This window comes from Monopterus albus, unplaced genomic scaffold, assembly GCF_001952655.1.
Source record: "Monopterus albus unplaced genomic scaffold, M_albus_1.0 scaffold214.1, whole genome shotgun sequence".
NCBI lineage: Eukaryota > Metazoa > Chordata > Actinopteri > Synbranchiformes > Synbranchidae > Monopterus > Monopterus albus.
Window position 1 is genome coordinate 695,585 of NW_018128094.1, and position 18,580 is coordinate 714,164.

Genomic DNA, 18,580 nt, shown 5'->3' on the forward strand with positions numbered 1-18,580 from the left:
ACGCAGCGGCCCTCGGCTCCAAACATAATTTCGTTGTACGTGTTACAATGACAATAAATAAAGCTTCTTCTTCATGACATTACCTGCAGAGACACTTGAAAATAACGTGTGTTATTGCTCTTTATGCAGCTGGCTCACTGTGTGTGAGGGGAGGAGAGTGATTAGTCATGTTAGATATATTTAAACACTTAGCTGAATATTCTGAAACACAGCCACAGCTAGCGCAGCAATGTCACTGTTCCGTTGCCCCTCCACCTGCATTACGTGTGGCCTTTGCTGGGGGGGAGGGGGGTGTTCAGCCCCCTGTTCTCAGAGTCGAGTGAGGGAGCCTGTCTTCACACACAACTTGAAACACTGCTGAAGACATCCACTGCCCTTTCACCTCTGGCCCTTTATTGCTCACTTGCTGTGTCCTGTGGGTGGATCAGCCTTCTCCAGCATCTGTAGAGTCTGCCGGACTCCCTTCTCCACCCTGCGGAAGGGAAGCCTCTTCCAGAAGTGTTGCTGCTGGCGCCCCGACTCCAGATCCCTGAGGAAGATCTGCACAAAAGGGGACTGGGTGAGTGACATGCTCCTTACAGTGGAACTCTTTTCCTATTCTCCTAAACCTCTCTCACCTTCTTCTTCTGTCAGGTTTGTTCATACAAGTGCTACAAGTCAGACTCCCCGAGCTCTCCTAACTGCACAGACATGCTGTAACCTGAAGCTGTATACAAACGATATTTGATTGAGCTGTGTGTGATGTGTCTAACGCTAAGTGTTTTAGGTTTTACTGCTGCTGGTCTTCTGTTTCACTTCTTTTTGCTGTGATTGATGGTTTTGTGATGGGGGCAAATAAAGTACAGTGGAACCTCGGTTTTCGTATGCCCTACTTTTCGTATGATTCGGTTTTTGACGACTTTTTTCGTCGAAATTTTGTCCCAGTTTTCGTACATCCGCTTGGTCGGTTCAGCGTCACTGGTCCATACCAAACTCGTCTGCCTTCCCCTGTGACTCAGCCACTCATTTCCCGGAATCGAGCACCCACACAAAGCATCCCATGCGTTCGAGACTCAGTCTGCCATTGTTTTTTTGTGCTTGTTGTGACTGCTAAATAAACCACCATAGGGACAAAGATAACCCCGGATAGGGCCTTGATACATGAAGTCCTTATGGAGGGGGATTCCCCTTCCAAACAGTAACCTCTCCTCCTCCCTCTCCCTCTCCCCTCCTCACCGTCTTCCATACGCCAACAAGAGTCTTCAATAAAGGTAAAAGTGATGTTAAATGTTCATTTATCCATTTCATTAGTCATTTATATTTATTTCTCATTGTTTTCTGTATGTAAAAATATAGTTATTCTCTATAAAATGTATTTTTTAATGTTTTTGGGTGTCTGGAATGGATTAATTGGATTTACATTATTTCTTATGGGAAATATTGCTTCAGTTTTCATACATTCGGTTTTCGTCTGACTTTTTTGAACAGATTAATCACGAAAACCGAGGTTCCACTGTACATTTTGAGGTTAATATGAGAAGAGATCATGTGACAGGTTCTGTAAGTGCATACCTTAAGCTGCTGCTTAAGACGTTGGCGGTCCCAGGATGAGGCATTCTGTCGTATCACACTGAGGATGGGGTGCCAGTCCTCTGAGATCTCTGATCCTTCAGTGACTGAAGCCAGCACCTTGACCCGCCGGCCGCTGCCACCCTGACTCTTAGGAACACCTCGGACATAGAGGGACTGCTTCCCCACGTCGCTGAGAGGGTTCAGATATAAGCTGCACAAGGGCACAGGCACTGCATGAACACAGAAATAAACTAAAGCATGGCTTACATGTGTGACAACTAACATACACTGAGGGATGCCTTCAACGTCTGTCCACGTGTGTTTTACACAAGCTGAGCCTGAGCTTTTCATCAGTCTTCATACTCAGTATCCTTGGGCTGGTTTGTCAGCAGATGTGAACTGATTTTAAAATGCTAAGGGCAACTTTCCAGGGTCATGTAGGAGAAAGCAGCTTTAAAACCCTTAGGCATGTCCCCCTATACTACAACCAGTGACAAATATTACTTTGTTAAATGTTCATATATAAGCTTTATATACACACATACTTATTTATCACTTATCACATATATATTTATTATACAGTGTTTATCCTAAATATATCCTGAGGTAGTAATATTATACATAAAGCAACAGTGTATTTATGTTTTTGTCTACCTGCATATGCAGACGTTCTCCAGCAGGAACTCACATCTACATTTTAACAGCCACTTCAAGACAATCACTGAATCAGAGAGTGGAGCATCAGATCAGTGCATCTGACACCTTGTGATGACCGCCTTCCTCTGGCAGGAAACACTTGTATACAGCTCAAATGAAACGTCCTTTTTTAAAATACTCCTTTTGTCTCACCTGTGGATGCCACTGTTGGTCAGCCTATCGGTTTAGAGGCTGTCAGTTAATGTCTGGGAGGGAAACTGTGCGGAGCAGAGCAGATCATTTATAAAACTGCACAAGATCCTTGCTAAAAGTGTACCTGTGCCCAAAAGCCAAAGATGGCATACGCCACAAAAATATTCAGGCATCAAACCGTGTGTATGCACACCTATAAGCAATGTTCCCTCTATAAATCATATATAACCTAGAATTTTGTGCATGTGAGTTACCCGCCCTGTATGCGTCCATTTGTCCCCTTGTCTCCAGAATGTGCATACGCATGGGTCAGAGTTTACTCGCACGTGCACAGATTCTCCCATCAAGTTTGGTTTTTATAGATCACAAGCTGTGCATGGGAAGTGATGTACGCCACTTTCAGGCCCCGATTGTTGCGTACTCCATGAATGAAATCCCTGGTGTGCAGGAGATGCCGGTCAGCGCAAAAGCTCATTAATCAATAAATAAAAAGTGAAGTCACACAGATCACACAGAAAACTTTACTTTGCTCTGTGTGAGGAAATGCATTCACCTACTGTCAGCAGCAGAACACTGGAGCAGAACATTGGCTGTCTGGGTGTGGTTTGTTATGTGGGCCCCCAAATGACCTGATAGGTGTTATTCTTATTCACTGGGCTATTGGAGCTCCAAAGCCATTCGAGTTAAAGGAATTTAAGATGGGGGAGAAATTAATTAACTATATTTTCACTGGTAACTAAAATGGGGGTGAACTGAACTGAACTATGGGGCATGAGAAAAGAAAACCTGGAGTGGATTTTCTGAGTTTGGACCATGTCTTAAGTTTGCTGAACTGCTTTATAAACTGGGTTTGGACTTGTTTCATTTTGAAACATGTATGGTTGTCTTTGTTGGACTGATACATTTGTGTTCATTCACTGTGGGTCAGAGACTGTGTAAAGTGTTTTCTTTTTCCTGCATAAAGCTACGTCCTTTGTGACGTTTGGCACAAACTAAACAAAATTAAAATCGTCAGCTGGCACCCCTAAACAAAAGGGTCTGGGTCTGGTTTACTGTTCCAAGGATGAGAACAAACATGATAAGACAGCATATAGCTTCTGCATTACACATCAGGAATAAGCCTCCAGACAAAAAGGACTGCTACAGCTGTTAACTCCAGCCTAAAGGTCTTTCTCCCAAAAAGTGCTTTTAGTAAAGTTTGGAGTATTTATTTCTATGTTGTACCTACACTGAAACTAAAATTTTAGTTGTAATTTGTCATACGACAAAGGTCTGTTAGACATCTCTCAAAATAAGCGGTAACATCATCTCTGAGAGTGACAGACCCAAAGTCTGTGGTATTTTAAATGAAATAACATAAATGCATACAACTGTTGATGAAGTAAAGAGCTGCTTACTGCACAGTGTGAATGTTGGGGTGCTCTCTGCAGGCGTCCACCAGAGCCAAAGCAGCACTGTCTCCGATGTTGTTGTAGGCCACATTGAGCTCCTGGAGCCCCGTGTTCTTCTGGAGACTCTCAGCCAGCTCCAGCGCCATCTGGTCCCCCAGCCCAGTGTGCATCAGGGACAGGTGCGTCAGCGACTCGTTCGCTGGCAGGGCCTCCAGCAAGGTGGAGACTCCAGCATCCAGCAGAGGGTTGTCACACAGTCTGGAGGACACATTGGAATAATGAGACTTATCTAGTCTTCTACTCAGAAAACACTGTACATCCAAAATCTGACATCAACCAAGGACCTGATGGCATGAACAAAGACTGACCTCCAATAAGTAGTCAGAAAAAATAAGTCTTCTTCCATAGTGAGAGGGACTCATGATGGGCTGAACCAAGAGCAACCATGACCATTTAAAACATGCTGTCACAGCACATGTTGGCAGGTGACAGGAGTGTGGGTTCACAGTAAAAGTCATCGGTGAAGACACCTGCAGCTCTTCATCAAACAGCGGCAGTTCATTTCTTTATAATATATTCAAACCTGACACAGTGTTGGATATGTCCATGTCTTCTTGTTTGACCTAGTTTGGTCACTCTGGCCCAGGTGGAATTAACAATATGTTTGTGTTTTCTCACTAGAATACCAGCCATTATAAAGCTGCAAGGAACATACAGCATGTAATGAATTAAAATTTGCACATTCCAAATTAAAAGACAGCTACACAGTAAAGAGAAGATTCCTTATGACACACAGTCTAAAAACAAAGTCTTACTGTAGAGATCTAATACAGCTCGTGGGGTCTAGTAGCAGATCTCTCAGGACGACGCAGGACTCGGGACCCAGGCTGTTAAACTGCAGACTGTGGACAACAGAGACAATCACAACACACACAGCATACACATGTTAGATGAGCATGGGTCTCTTTCAATCAGTGAAGTGCATTTAAAAACACTGGCTCTGTGTTTAATACTGTGATGTAGCCCAGGAAACACTCATGGTCTGGATCACTCTTAAAATAATATGACTGGTCTTCTTTCATATATACAGATACAGTGGTTCACATCCCTTCACATCCTGGACACTTTATTGTGTCAGAGTTCATTATAAATTCATGAAATTGCCATTTTTAGCCATCAGTCTACATTCAATAACCCACAATGACAAAGTGAAAACATTCTATCCGTTCACCTGCTTCTTGTTCTTATTCAGAATTTTTTTTTTTAATTATCAGACTGTCTGATTTAGTGCTTAGTACAGATTAAATAATCATAGCGGGTGACTAATATTCATGTAGATGCTGACAACAGTGCATTCTGTTCATTATTAGACTCAATTGGCTTTTCTCAAACTGTAAATAAACCGACTCACTGTTTTAATGCCACCCTTGATCTTGTTCTGACATATGGCATTGAAACTGAACACTTAACAGTCATAAAGTATCTGTGTCTGTGGTATAACTACGGAGAGGCATAGATGAAGACAAAAGGTATAAAACTATTTCTACGGCACCGTGACCTCAATAACTGAGAAGGTGAAGAAATCTAGAACCAACAGGACTCCTCCTAGAGTTGACCGTCTGACCAAACCAAGTAACTAGGCAACATGGGCCTTGGTCAGGGGGGTGATCAACAACCCAACCCTTCAATAAACTGGTGACCTGTCCAGGGTGGACAAAAGAGACTTTAGGACAAGTCTCTGACTCTCCCTGAGGACCCCAGCCCCAGTTTAAACCCCACAGAACGTAGTTCACAGACACTTCCATTGAATTTGAGGGAGAGAGAGAGGATCTGCCAGGAAGAACGGGATAAACTGCCCAAGTCCAGGTGTGCAAAGCTTGTAGAGACAAGCAAGATGAAGCTGTAACTGCTGCCAACGGGGCTTCTACAAGGTGCTGAATTAAGGTCTTATTACTTTTATAAATGAGATTTCAGTTTTTTAATAGTAAAGTTGCAAAAATAGCTAAAATATATTTTCCCCTTGTCATTATACTGTAGGTATGTGAGTACAGACTGATGGGCAAAAATGGTTATTTTATCCATCTACATTTGCTCTTTTAACTTGTATTTATTGTGTTTTTAGTGCTGTGCACATTGAGGGCCATAGGGCTGGAGTCAAATTCCTTGTATTTTTGATAATACCTGGCAATAAGGTTTATGGTTACAATTAAATCTACAACAGCTACAAAAATTGTAATGGTCTGAATACTTTATGAAGCCACTGTATATTTTATTGTCAACAAGTCTCATTGTGCAGACCTAAACCAACACTGTGTTAGTGCACCTCCCCATACTTAGACTTTTGCCTTCCCCTTTCCATTTTCTTTTCTATCTATAAGGCTAGGCTAAATAACATGAACAGTTCTCTATATATTGCAGTACCGATCATCAGCAGCACAAACTACAACCTCCAAAATGATCATACACTTGAATCAACGCATCTGTGAAACAGTCTGAACACAAACTGAGCCGATTTATTATAGGATTGTTGGATCAGACGTTTTGTAACAGAATAGGACATGACTACTTCCTCTACTGCTGGTGCCAACATGCAAACTAACATGCTTTACCTATATAACATGTTATAGTTATATGCTGTATTTTTAATCATCTTTATAACTTTATTCTTTAGGGTCAATCTGGTGCTGCAATCCAGCTCAGTCAACTGGCACAGTCACTTGCAATAAAGAGAGCCCTTTACCCCCAATATTTCTGAGCGTCACTGTAGTTGATAATAACAGTAATTGTGCAATATTGTATACGTATACTTTACCATTCCATTACTATATCTAATATAGGTGATTTCAGCTTATAACAGATAAATCATACTGGTGTCTGATAAGTAATAAGACATGTCAGAGAAATGCCACAAATATTTCAGAGGTGTCTCTGTGATGGCACAGCGCTCTCACAAAATGATGTTTACACTGTAAAATGTTCTGCTCAGTAGATATTTTGGTCATAATTATGTAAGGGACAGATGTGTAAGACTCAAACATCCAGTAGCACTGTACCAGTGAAGCAACACATCATTCTCTGGTACATCTTCATAAAGTCAAGATCAACTACTCTGTGGTTTTCAGAAATAACACTGAGGAAGTCCTAAGTGGTGAGTGTAATAAGTTATAGGGATGGATTATGTACTTAATATTTTATTTTGTGTAATGTGAAACAGAAACATCTAACTTCTGGAGTAGCAGTACAATGTTTGGCACCATGCAAAAACACAGCTTTCCCTTTAGAGCTGCTCCTTTACTATTCTATCTTCACTGCAAAGCATAGGAGAACAAATATTGAGCTTGTCTCACTTGATGTTACGTGCATGTCTGAAAGCAGGCCTCAGGAGCTGAAGCATGTCATTAGTCAGGAGACAGGAGGACAGGTCCAGCTTTTCAAGGTGATAACTACAGAAGGACACCAGAACACAGGTTTAAACATACGGTACGTGTCACACTGACCAACTCCAATTTCACTAGAATATCTGCTAAGCAATTCAAAACTGTACAAGCCAGTGTCATGTTAATAGCTGTTCTTGGCACCAGTGTATCAGTACTTGTTTTACTCACAGCACAAACACTAACATGTTGATGTTTAGCAGGTTTAATGTTTGTCATGTTCATCATCACTGTTAGCATTTGCTAATCAGCAGAAAACACAAAGCAGAAGAGGTCGCTAGTTTTTCAGGTTTTTTTTTTCCCCCCTACACAAAAATGTAAATGCTAAAGTGTAATAATGATGATGATGATGATGATGGCACTAGATGTAGAGTCTGACTGTATTGTCTGTGGCAGTTCATTCAATAGTAACCCAGCTGCCAGGCAGATGTGACTGTCCTTCAACCACTGACTTAGTAATACTAGAGAAACTTAGAAGAATCAGTTCCACTGGTTTCTGCACAATCAAATATTTTCAAGGATCCAGCATCCACTGGTTATTAGTAGTCCATCAGGAACTGAAGCTTTGCTGAGGTGGTCAAAACTCAACCACAAGTTTGTTTACCTTGCTGGGGTGCATGAGAGCACTGAGCTCAGTATGAAGCATTTGAGCGATGTCATACGAATGTTGGCGAGAGGGATGGCTCTGATTGTGGCCACAACTTCTGCAGTCAGTCTGGGGTTCTGAAACTCGAACAGAAGGAGCAGCAGATCCATGAGCTCCTCTGGTGGCTGTGGCTTGCTGAGCTCTAGCATTAAATAAGAAAGAAATCATTAACCATACTGCTTGTCTAAAGCTGAATTAACATTAGTGTACCTGAGAAGCACAAACATTTTTTTCACTCTCTGGCTCAGGCAGGGCCCACACCAAGATGGAGATTACTCTTGGTCTTCAATCTTGGGGCCACCCATGCTTTCTTTTTGAGATTGGGTGTGACCCAACTCACACTACCCAGTTACAAGGAAATTTACAATCATGGAGCAGCTTGTCTTTTGGATACTCATTGGTGACCTCATCCTATGAATGCAGTGATTTTTGCAGTGGAGGAAGAAAAGACCAGACTGAGCTCCCATTTTGAAGATGGACTTAAGTCCAGTCTGTGTTAACTATATGGGTGTCAAGACTCCAGAGCTCAGTTTAAAATGCTGGGTCTAAATGGACTGTAATTTTATGATTTTTCAAGGTTTACTCAAACATTATTTCAAGATATTTTAAGTTTGAAGCACAACTTACTTATCAGTACATCAAATACTATCTAAAGTAAATACTAAACTAAGGTAACAACAGATTTAAAAGGACATATCTGTTACCTCTGACAAGGTACTTCCTAAGGACATGTGTGATCTGTGCCACAGTGGTGCTCTGAATGCTGCAGCCCACTTGCTGGAGAAGGACACGGTTCCCATAATGCAACAGTCCACCCATGAAGATGGGGTAGAGCTCAAAAGGCTTATCCTCACTGTATTGCTTTGGCTGAGGGCCATGGACTCCCAGGAGGCTTTGCTCCATCTGATCCAGGACATCCTCGTTGTAGCTATCCTCTGTGCGGAACAGCTCAGCTGCCATTTTTCTCGCTATGCTGCCTTTGTTGTAGCTGCTGATTTTCTCATAGAGCTTTGGGAAAAGCTTGAGGAGGTTGAATATAGCAAAGATCCGAAGAGGGATTAACTTAGAGAAGATGTTGATGAGGGCATTGACATCCTCACTGGCCTGACCAATGGCCACAGACACCTGACTGGTCAGCTTCTCCAGAGCTGATTTGTTCTCTCCTAGAACCACATAGAGAGCCGCCAAGTACTCCTGCATGGCTGGGACAGTAAATACGTACCGCCTCTGGTCACCCTCATTGAGTGCCTCTGGTAAATTCTTACCACTTTCTACACAGGGAGCCAAGAAGAAATCTAGCACGTCAGTCCGGAACATGACCAGCTGACGCAGCTCCTCGTCTGTCTTGGTCTTCCCTCCTATCCACTGCTCCAGTTCCTTCTCTGAAAACGATGTGCGTTTGTATGTCACACCATCGAATGCCAGTTTACCAACTGTACGCACTATATACAACATCAGAGAACTCTGGTGCTCCTGAATGGGCACATTCGTCCCCGTTCCTGTGCCCAACACCTCACCCCCAAAGTTGAGCCTGAGGAAACTAGTGTGTATGCCAGTCAGTGTGCGGATGGGCGCATTGGCATCGGTGAAATGAAGGAAGTGTAAGGTAGCACATGTAAGCCAGCAGTAGGAGGGGAGGAAGCAGGCTGCAGCTAGCTGACTTTCTCTCCGGAGGTTGAGGTAAAGCAGCTCTATAAGAGCCTGGGCCTCATGATATTGTGCACTTTCCCGACTCTGCTGCAGCAGGCGGCTGGTGAAGTACGCCCGCTGGCGGTCAGGGTCATTGAAGCCAAAAATCTGTGCATAGCGACTCACATACTTCTGAGGGATACGGTCCAGGGCAGACATTCTGGTGGTAACCAAGATGCTAGCCTGGGAAACATACAGCAGACAATAACCAACCCACCAATAAAATAAACAGTTTCCAAGTGAACAAGAATTCTGAGGCAATATTTTTGATTAGTTAGGTTACTTTTGCAAACTCTCAGACTGGTTGTGTCTCAGTTACTTTTATAGATTTTGCCTGGGGAGGAACCCAGCATGTCTCTGAAGAACAAATTAAGTTTGACCACTAATAATAGCCAGGCAAAAAACTACCCGTGCTACAAAGGCTTACATGGTAAATGCTATAGAATTCCATCATTACAACAGTCATACTCAAAACTTTGAGAGTACTTAGCCTTTTTAACAGAAATTCTGCTTTCATTTACTGTTACGGTACTCACTTCTTTCTGACCCTATAAAATGTGCCCATAACACAGAGTATCACAAACTACTGAGGGCTGAAAGCTGACATCAAATTTCTGGTAAGATTTCTAATCTTGTTTTATAGATTTGTAGTGAACACACATCCCAAGGAAAATTCTAACTCCGGTGCTTGAGCAAAAATGTTACTCAAGTCAAAAAGATGCACATGCCCCCTGTGCTAGTTTATTAGGCCAACACAAATAGGACAGAATCATCACTGACTTCCTCATTGTCAGACCTGCTCCTCTACACATAGAAAACACTTGATAGTTTTCTGTTATCTAATTTCATTCATTCAATGTATTCTTTTTGGTTCCTTTGGATTATCAATCAGAAGAATCTCAATCAGTACTGGTCCTTCTGTCCTTTAGCATTAGTCAACAGATGACAATCAGACCCAGTTATTAGAGAAACAGAAGCAAAAAGATTTAGAACAGTGCAGTGATGTTGGACTGTTGTTTACCTCAGGCAGAAGATACTTCCTCAGCAGGTTCACCACCACCACATTTGGAGGCAGTGCCTCATTAGGATCACTGCAGAGCTCTGTGGATCCAATATGAAAGTCCAGATTCATCTTCTCCATCCCATTGAAGAGGAAGAGCACATCCCTGGCCTGGTTTCCCTCCCCACTCAGCAGCGGGTGTTTCCTTAGGTGGAGGTACTTCCTGCCTACCAGGTCCCTTAAGGAAGCCACCCTACAGTATGTGGGAGGGGAGTAGGTGTTACTTGGGGGACTCGGTCACCAACGTGGAAGCAGCAATCATTATGTAACTGACCATACCCATGGAACTGGAGTCGTACACTCACTGACTGACACAAATAAAATTCAACCAGAGCAACCAGAGCGCATTTTAAATTCTGACAAAATTCTCACGAGAAGATATTAACTGTAGTTTATTGTGTAATACTGTATCTGTGACGAGAAAAGTGTGGATCTAGATATTTGAAAAGCCCTTCTTCAATTGTAGCACTGGTGCACACATCTTCATGTCAAATACAAAATTTTAACTTTGTTTTCAAAACAGACGTCTCTTTCACACCAGAGACGTTTGCATGGTCTCTTCGAGGTGTGTTCCACCTGTGCTGGACATGTAAGACAGACTTCTTTCTTTCTTTCTTCTCTACTTTTAAAAGTGTTGATAAGATTAGGTTTAATATCTGGGTGCTGGTTTCTATCCCTGGTAGATGTTTTATTTCCTTTTAGTATCTTTTTCATCCAATACTTTCTTCACATGCTCTAACGTGCTTTGGAGCCACATGCTCGGGTGTTTTTTGCCTTTATTAGGCATTAAAGTAAGTCATGAGAGGTGGACAGGAAACGGGGGAAACAGATGAGCAGACCGTGACAAAGAATGGCAGTCGGATTTGAGCAGCCACCATTGTGCACACACTGTGCCTGGTATATTGGGGTGCCATACTTTGAAAATATTCATTTCTTGCAAAAACAAACATGAAAGGTGTTTTTAGTCAACCGAGGTTTAACAATGTGCATGATTACAATTACTCTCATACGCTAGTAGAAAATGAATTGAAAATTATTAGCTGTAAACTTTTAAGAACAAACAACAGTAAAAGGTCAGAGAATGAGAAACTGGAATCACAAGCTGAAGTCCTAGCTCAATCTAAATGGAGTCACCTTTATAAATCTTTAGCTGACAATGATATCTCACGTGCAACCCAGAATAAGAGAAAGATATCTTACTTGGACATCTGACTGAGGTCCTCACACGAAAAGGGTACCAGCAGCTTGAAGTGTGTCAGGGTGGTCCCACTGCACCAGTCCAGCACCAGCTTTCGAACCATCGTACTTTTGCCTGTTCCCACAGACCCATACAGCAGCACATTGAGCCCCCGACCCTCATTCCCGGCATCAGTGGGCTCAAACAACTGTTCCACAGTCACAGAGGGGCTGGAGGGGATCTGGGTTTGGAGAAGGGAGCTGAGCAGTCCTCCCGTCTCCTCAGCCTTTCTTTCCAAGATTAGTGGATCCACATGCATGGTCTCTGGGCTGAAGTAACCTCCAAACTGTTTCTCCTCCCGAGGAAGGTGGCTGAACCACAAGAAGAGCTTCCTCTTGTAGATCTCTATGGGGTCTACGGTAAGAGAAAATTACCACCTAATTAAAATGTGTTCCCTGACACTGTTAAAAAGCTGAGCTGAACTCTAGCATCCTAGTTTATCAGTTCTAGATATACAAAGCACTTGTGTGAGATGCATTCAAACAGGGTCTGACTTCCCTGACATAAGTCAGGTTCCAAAAACACTGGATCCTGCATTTTCCATAATGCAGCTCAATAGCTTCTCGTAATCAGGTGTGAACTGCCTGGTAAACACCTCCATCAAACTCTTCACCCCCAGTATGTAATGCCGTGTCTTCGTGATGCAGGAAAAAAAAACTACTTTACTTTTTGTGTACTGAAATTCCACTTATTTGTGAGAAACAGTATGTTATTATCCTTTATATCAGCAAACGAATACATCCTATCCAACACTAAAAACCCAGCTGTAACTAAGGATAATGAATGCTCTTACTGGCGCTACATCTACTGCAGTGACACAAGACCAAAAGTACTGCTGCTGCTTTTATTCATATTACTATTCATTATGAACTAGATCTACAACTACAAAATATACTCCTTTCACAAGCAGCAGCTGATTCCTGGAATATTTTCATCAGTGTATTGTTCACATCCAAGTTGTCCTTCCCACCTTTTTTTTAGTGAAATGCTGCCATCAACTGCTGGTCAGTGGAATAGCATGAAACTGTGTCACATCGCCCATTTGTTTGTGCACATACACACTAGAAACAAAACAGGGACCCACTTATCAAAGCACTGCTCTGTAGCACTACCTGAGGTCAAAAAGGAAGTATTGGTAGGTTGAACACAGAGTCAAGAACTCAGGGCAACGAAACCAGATCTGCTGTGTCGAGGCTTGGATCAATAATGGAACGTGACGTCACTGATGATGTGAGAGAGTAATAAAGGGTACAAGCTGTCAAAGTGACATGTGAAGAGCAGATTTATGACAGGGGATGACATCACTGCAGCTATAACTGCTTCTAATAACACTTCACACTTATACACTACGGTCACTTGTAGCACTGTCCTACGCCCTTTGTCTAATTGCTAAATCTCCAGTGAATCAAACTGTACAAAAATATTCTGCATTTCAACGATGTAGAAAGACTACCTTGCTGAACCTGTTGCCACTGCGACCCAATCTCGGATAAATGGAAGAAAATGGATGGATGGAGAAGCACCCGATTGCTCTATTTAAGAAAGCAGTACACTGGCATGATTGTCAAACTACAACAAAGCATCAAAATGAGTGCTGCACCTGATTCTGAAGTGGTGGTGGAGGAGCAGAAGGTTCTGCAGTGAAAGCCAGTGGCTGGGTAGAGGGAAACATCCGCCCTCATCGTCCATGTCCATACTGCCTGCAGCTGACTCAGCTGTCTGGAAAACATAATGTATCATTCAGATTACTTCAGTTGGCTCTGCAAACAACCTTTATAGGGGGTGAATCCACTGAGGCAAGCTGCAAAAGTTACTTTAACCCCACAGTCAAGAACTCACATTCCTCACAATGTGGGTTATTCAAACTGATCCTAGATCTGCCGCACATGGTGCTTTAACGGCAGAAAGCAGCTGCTACTCCGCTGTTTACAGGTTGAAGCAGGCATACTAACATAGTTCCAAAACGCTGACATGCAAATACACATGATTACACCCTGCAACTCAACCAGGAGTTGTCTAATGCTGTTCTGAGAACTGGTCCCACTGGTTACCGACAGCTTCTTGGTATGGCAGTGCACGGACTGAAGTGGGAGTGTCTCTTTATAACCAACTATACAACCCCTTGATGACAGAACCTCAAACTTGAACTTGTTAGCAACCAGATTTCCACACGCAGTAGTAATACATCAACATAGTCATTCATTGCGTTTGTGTCTACCTGATTAATCTCACTGTCTTTTAGCTCCGTCTTTAGTCTCCAACAACTCCTAAGACATCATTCGTCTCATTAACTGCTACAGTAAATGATCCACTATGTTCACCAACTGTTCCTGAGCAAGTAGTGTACAGTAGCTTTATTTTAAAGTGCAACTTTAAAATATCAAACGGTAGCCTACTTTAGCTATTATGCTGCCCACAGCTGGAACCAGCTTGCATTAAAAGTCAGATCTGCCCCAACTGTAGCCACTTTTGAAACTAAGCTAAAGACTGGTCGTTTTTCTGCTGCTTTTAATTAAGTGTTTATTAATACACAAGTACAAACCCCAATCCCAATGAAGTTGGGACATTGTGTAAAACGTAAATAAAAACAGAATACAATGTCTTGAAAATGCTTTTTGACCCATATTTAATTGAATACACCACAAAGACAAGATATTTAATGTTCAGACTAATAAACTTTATTGTTTTTTGCAAATATTCACTCATTTTAAATTTCATGCCTGCAACACGTTCCAAAAGAGCTGGGACAGGGATATTTTTACCACTGTGTTACATCACCTTTCCTTTTAACAACACTTAAGCGTTTGGGAACTGAGGACACTAATTGTTCAAGCTTTGTAGGTGGAATTCTTTCCCATTCTTGCTTGATGTGCAACTTCAGTTGTTCAACAGTCCGGGGTCTGCGTTGTCGTATTTTGCGCTTCATAATACGCCACACAAACTTTTCAGCAGTAATGGTGCCTTCATAAATGTGCAGGTTACCCATGGGCACTAACACACCCCCATACCATCACAGATGTTGGCTTTTGACCTTTGTGCTGATAACAATCTGGATGATCCTTTTCTTTTTTAACCCAGAGGACACAATGTCCATGATTTCCAAAAACAATTCAAAATGTGGACTCGTCAGACCACAGCACGCTTTGCCACTTTGCATCAGTCCATCTCAGATGAGCTCGGGCCCAGAGAAGCCGGTGGCGTTTCTGGGTGTTGTTGATGTATGGCTTTCCCTTTGCATGGTAGAGTTTTAACTTGCACTTGTAGATGTTGTGATGAACTGTGTTAACTGACAATGGTTTTCCAAAGTGTTCCTGAGCCCACGTGGTCATATCCTTTACAGAATGATGTCTGTTTTAAATGCAGTCCCGCCTGAGGGATCGAAAGTCACGGGCATTCAACATTGGTTTACGGCCTTGCTGCTTATGTGCAGAGATTTCACTGGATTCTCTGAATCTTTTGATGATATTATGGACTGTAGATGATGAAATACCTAAATTCCTTGCAACTGTACATTGAGAAACATTGTTCTTAAAGTTGTTCGCAGCTGTTCACAAAGTGGTGAACTGCGCCCCATCCTTGCTTGTGAATGACTGAGCCTTTTGGAATGATCATTTTATACCCAATCATGGCGCTCACCTGTTTCCAATAAACTTGTTCACATGTGGAATGTTCCAAACAGGTGTTTTTGAGCATTCCTCAACTTTCCCAGTCTTTTGTTGCCCCTGTCCCAGCTCTTTTGGAACGTGTTGCAGGCATCAAATTCAAAATGAGTGAATATTTGCAAAAAACAAAGTTTATCAGTTTGAATATTAAATATCTTGTCTTTGTGGTGTATTCAATTAAATATAGGTCAAAAAGGATTTGCAAGTCCATGTATTCTGTTTTTATTTATGTTTTACATAATGTCCCAACTTCACTGGAATTGGGGTTTGTATAATAACCATGGGACAATGCAGCCATCATATTGCTCAGGAAGGATACGTGTTCTGTCTGAGATTAACATACTTTTGTCTGAAAAGTACAAATCAATCCCAGAACAACAGCACTGGAAGAAACAGGTAACAAAGTATCTATATCCACAGTAAGACACTGCTTCAAGACCACTATAAAAAAAAGACAGACTACGGTTTGCAGCTGCACATGGGGACAAAGATCTTACTTTCTGGAGAAATGTCCTCTGGTCTGATAAAGCAAAAATGTAACTGTTTGGCCATAATGACCATCGTTATGTCTGGAGGAAAAAGGGGGAGACTTGCAAGCCAAAGAATTCCATCCCAACCGTGAATCACAGGAGTGGTAGCATCATGCTGTGGGGCACTTCCAAAAATAAATGGCATCATGAGGAAGAAAGATTATGTGGATATATTGAAGTAATGTCTCAAGACATCAGCCAGGAAGTTAAAGCTTGGTCACCAATGGGTTTTCCAAATGGACAGTGACCCTAAGCAGACTTCCAAAGTTGTGGCAATGTGGCTTAATGTCAAGGTATTGGAGTGGCCATGACAAAGCTCTGACCTCAGTCCAATAGAAACTTTGAGGGCAGAACTGAAAAAGTGTGTGCAAGCAAGGATGTCCACAAACCTGACTCTGTTCCACCAGAAATAAAAGCTGAAATCAATCTGTTTCTTCTACCACTATTCTGACATTTCACATTCTTAAAATAAAATAATGATCCTAACTGACTGAAGACAGGGAACATTTATAGGATTAAATGGCAGGAGTTGTGAAAAATGAATTGTAAATGTATTTGGCTAAGGTGTGTGTAAACTTCAGACTTCAACCGTAGGGATCTATTCATGCATGTTGCTGCTTGTACTGTCATGTAATTGTTGCTCTTAAGGAATGTTTAATGTTTTATCCATCTGTGTGCTCCTCATGACCATATAAGGGTGGCTAAATGTTAATATTGTGTGTATATAACACCAACATGAGCAATACAACAATGAGACCACTGGCTATATTTACTTTGGTAAAACAACTTTTCGTTACTCTTTTCTGTCTCCAAACAACAGCTTGGAAGAGTGGAGGTTAGTTTCTGCAATGCTGGATTACAGCTCAGTAACTTCTAATCCTTTCCTTGTACTGCAGATCATCAGAAACCCTGCTATCCTAAGAAGTGAGTATGGGTGAGTCATGTAGTTTGCTTCATTTTAATATCCACACAGTCAAGCTGGTGGAATCTGCAACCAGTGTATATGTAACAGCACTGCCACAACAACAGTACGCAGCCATTAATGAATAGGAGCAGCTGCAAGAGGAGCATCAAAGACTGGAATCCACACACATGTAGCTGGGAGGTAGCACAGCAAACCTGTTTAGCTGTGTTTACATCACCATTGCAGATCAGAGTAGTAACCTTTAGGTCATGCTGGAAGTAAACATCCCACCGCACCGAACATCAGGGCTGAGTGTGCACAGAAGTGTGGTCTGATGGATCTGTGACTACATCCAAACTCCATGTCATTGTGTACGTCACTTGATCATACGTCCCTAACGAACTCTGAGCTGTTAGCACAAACACAGCTCTGCCAAGTGAGTAAGATTATTGAAATAAGCAAAAATATTTGTCATCACAGACTCCCAAGTGTCTGACTACTGTGTTCAGAAGAAGCTACAAGATAAGTCACCAAACTGTGAAAGAGCTCTGACTCTAAGAAGGTACACAACATAACTGTTAAACAACTGTATCCCAAAATTGTGAGTCAATCACTGAACAGCAGGGTGTCATTTGAGCCTCGGTATCAGTCACCAACCTGTGTAGTGAGCGCATGCTTCTGTTCTGCTGCCTCTTCCTCTCTGGGAGCCTTCTGTGAACAACAGTTAGCATAGAAAGTTAGACATCTGCTGCTGCATCCACAGCTTTTTTAAAAATCTGCAGGGAAGCTAATACAGATTTGTATGGCTCCAGAAATATGATAATTCTTCCAATAACAAAGAGTGGGTATTAGCAGGTGTAGGTTTTATCCATCCATGTGTTCATAGAGCCAACAAGAAGGACTCTAGTGAACATGGATGCAGAAAAAAAAACCGTGGCAATGAATGATGAACACCATCTTAGAACACAGAATCCAGTTTTTCTTCATAATTATTTGGTGACTCATTACTTTTCATACAATACCACCATTGGGACAAATTTAACATTTTTGGTGCAGCTCTGAACAGCAAAAATCATAATGTACAGAGAAACAGTCTGTGCTCTATAGACCTAGCAGTCTGGGAAGGACTAGCCCACTGTCTCAGACGAAATATGAGGAAGTTCTTGAGAAAAAAAAGCTGCAACACCTTATTATTCCAGATAAGGCACCACTTGTACCAAAAAATTGTTGCAATCACAAATTCTTTGGCATTCTCATGTTTATTTCCTGTGTTTGCATTGGAGCAACACAAAAAAGCCAAACCTCGTGATGTGTTATCTGACAGAAATGCAGGGGGTGCCAGCATTTGTGGCCATGACTGTATTCCTCAGAAGACAAAATGCACTTTGGAGACGGTCCCTAACTTAAGCTTGTCCTTGTCCCTGCACACTGTCGCCTCGAGTTAGGTTTTCACAGGATCGGTGGTAAAATGAAACCTATGAGGCATATAGCACGTCTGATGTGAACTGAACTTTTCACTCACTGGTTTGTCTGGATTAAACTTGCGAAATGCCTGAATATCCGACGTCAAGCTGTCTTCACAACCGTACCGTTATCCTGGCTGTCAAATAGCTCAGCCAGCGTCAAT

The 18,580-nt window shown here is 42.1% G+C and overlaps 1 protein-coding gene across 1 annotated transcript; it reads right to left on the reverse strand.

The window, feature by feature from the left end:
- On the reverse strand, positions 1 to 18,517 carry nlrx1 (NLR family member X1). The gene is made up of 12 exons (XM_020619085.1): positions 18,476 to 18,517; positions 17,611 to 17,664; positions 13,458 to 13,576; positions 11,821 to 12,211; positions 10,582 to 10,813; positions 8,576 to 9,743; positions 7,830 to 8,013; positions 7,139 to 7,234; positions 4,607 to 4,693; positions 3,798 to 4,049; positions 1,552 to 1,762; positions 1 to 540 (listed from the first exon to the last, which is right to left on the reverse strand). Exons 2-12 carry the CDS (start codon positions 17,625 to 17,627, stop codon positions 400 to 402), a joined length of 2,898 nt encoding a protein of 965 aa, XP_020474741.1. The 5' UTR covers positions 17,628 to 17,664; positions 18,476 to 18,517; the 3' UTR covers positions 1 to 399.
- Positions 18,518 to 18,580: the final 63 nt, after the last annotated feature.

What these genes read in the sequence shown, in the direction of transcription:
- nlrx1 (XM_020619085.1), bottom strand. An exon ending in GACCTCAGTCAGATGTCCAA is followed by an intron (nt 10,814 to 11,820) that starts GTAAGATATCTT and finishes CACATACTGTAG; the next exon opens with GGTGGCTTCCTTAAGGGACC. An exon ending in AGACATGCACGTAACATCAA is followed by an intron (nt 4,694 to 7,138) that starts GTGAGACAAGCT and finishes TGTTGTCCACAG; the next exon opens with TCTGCAGTTTAACAGCCTGG.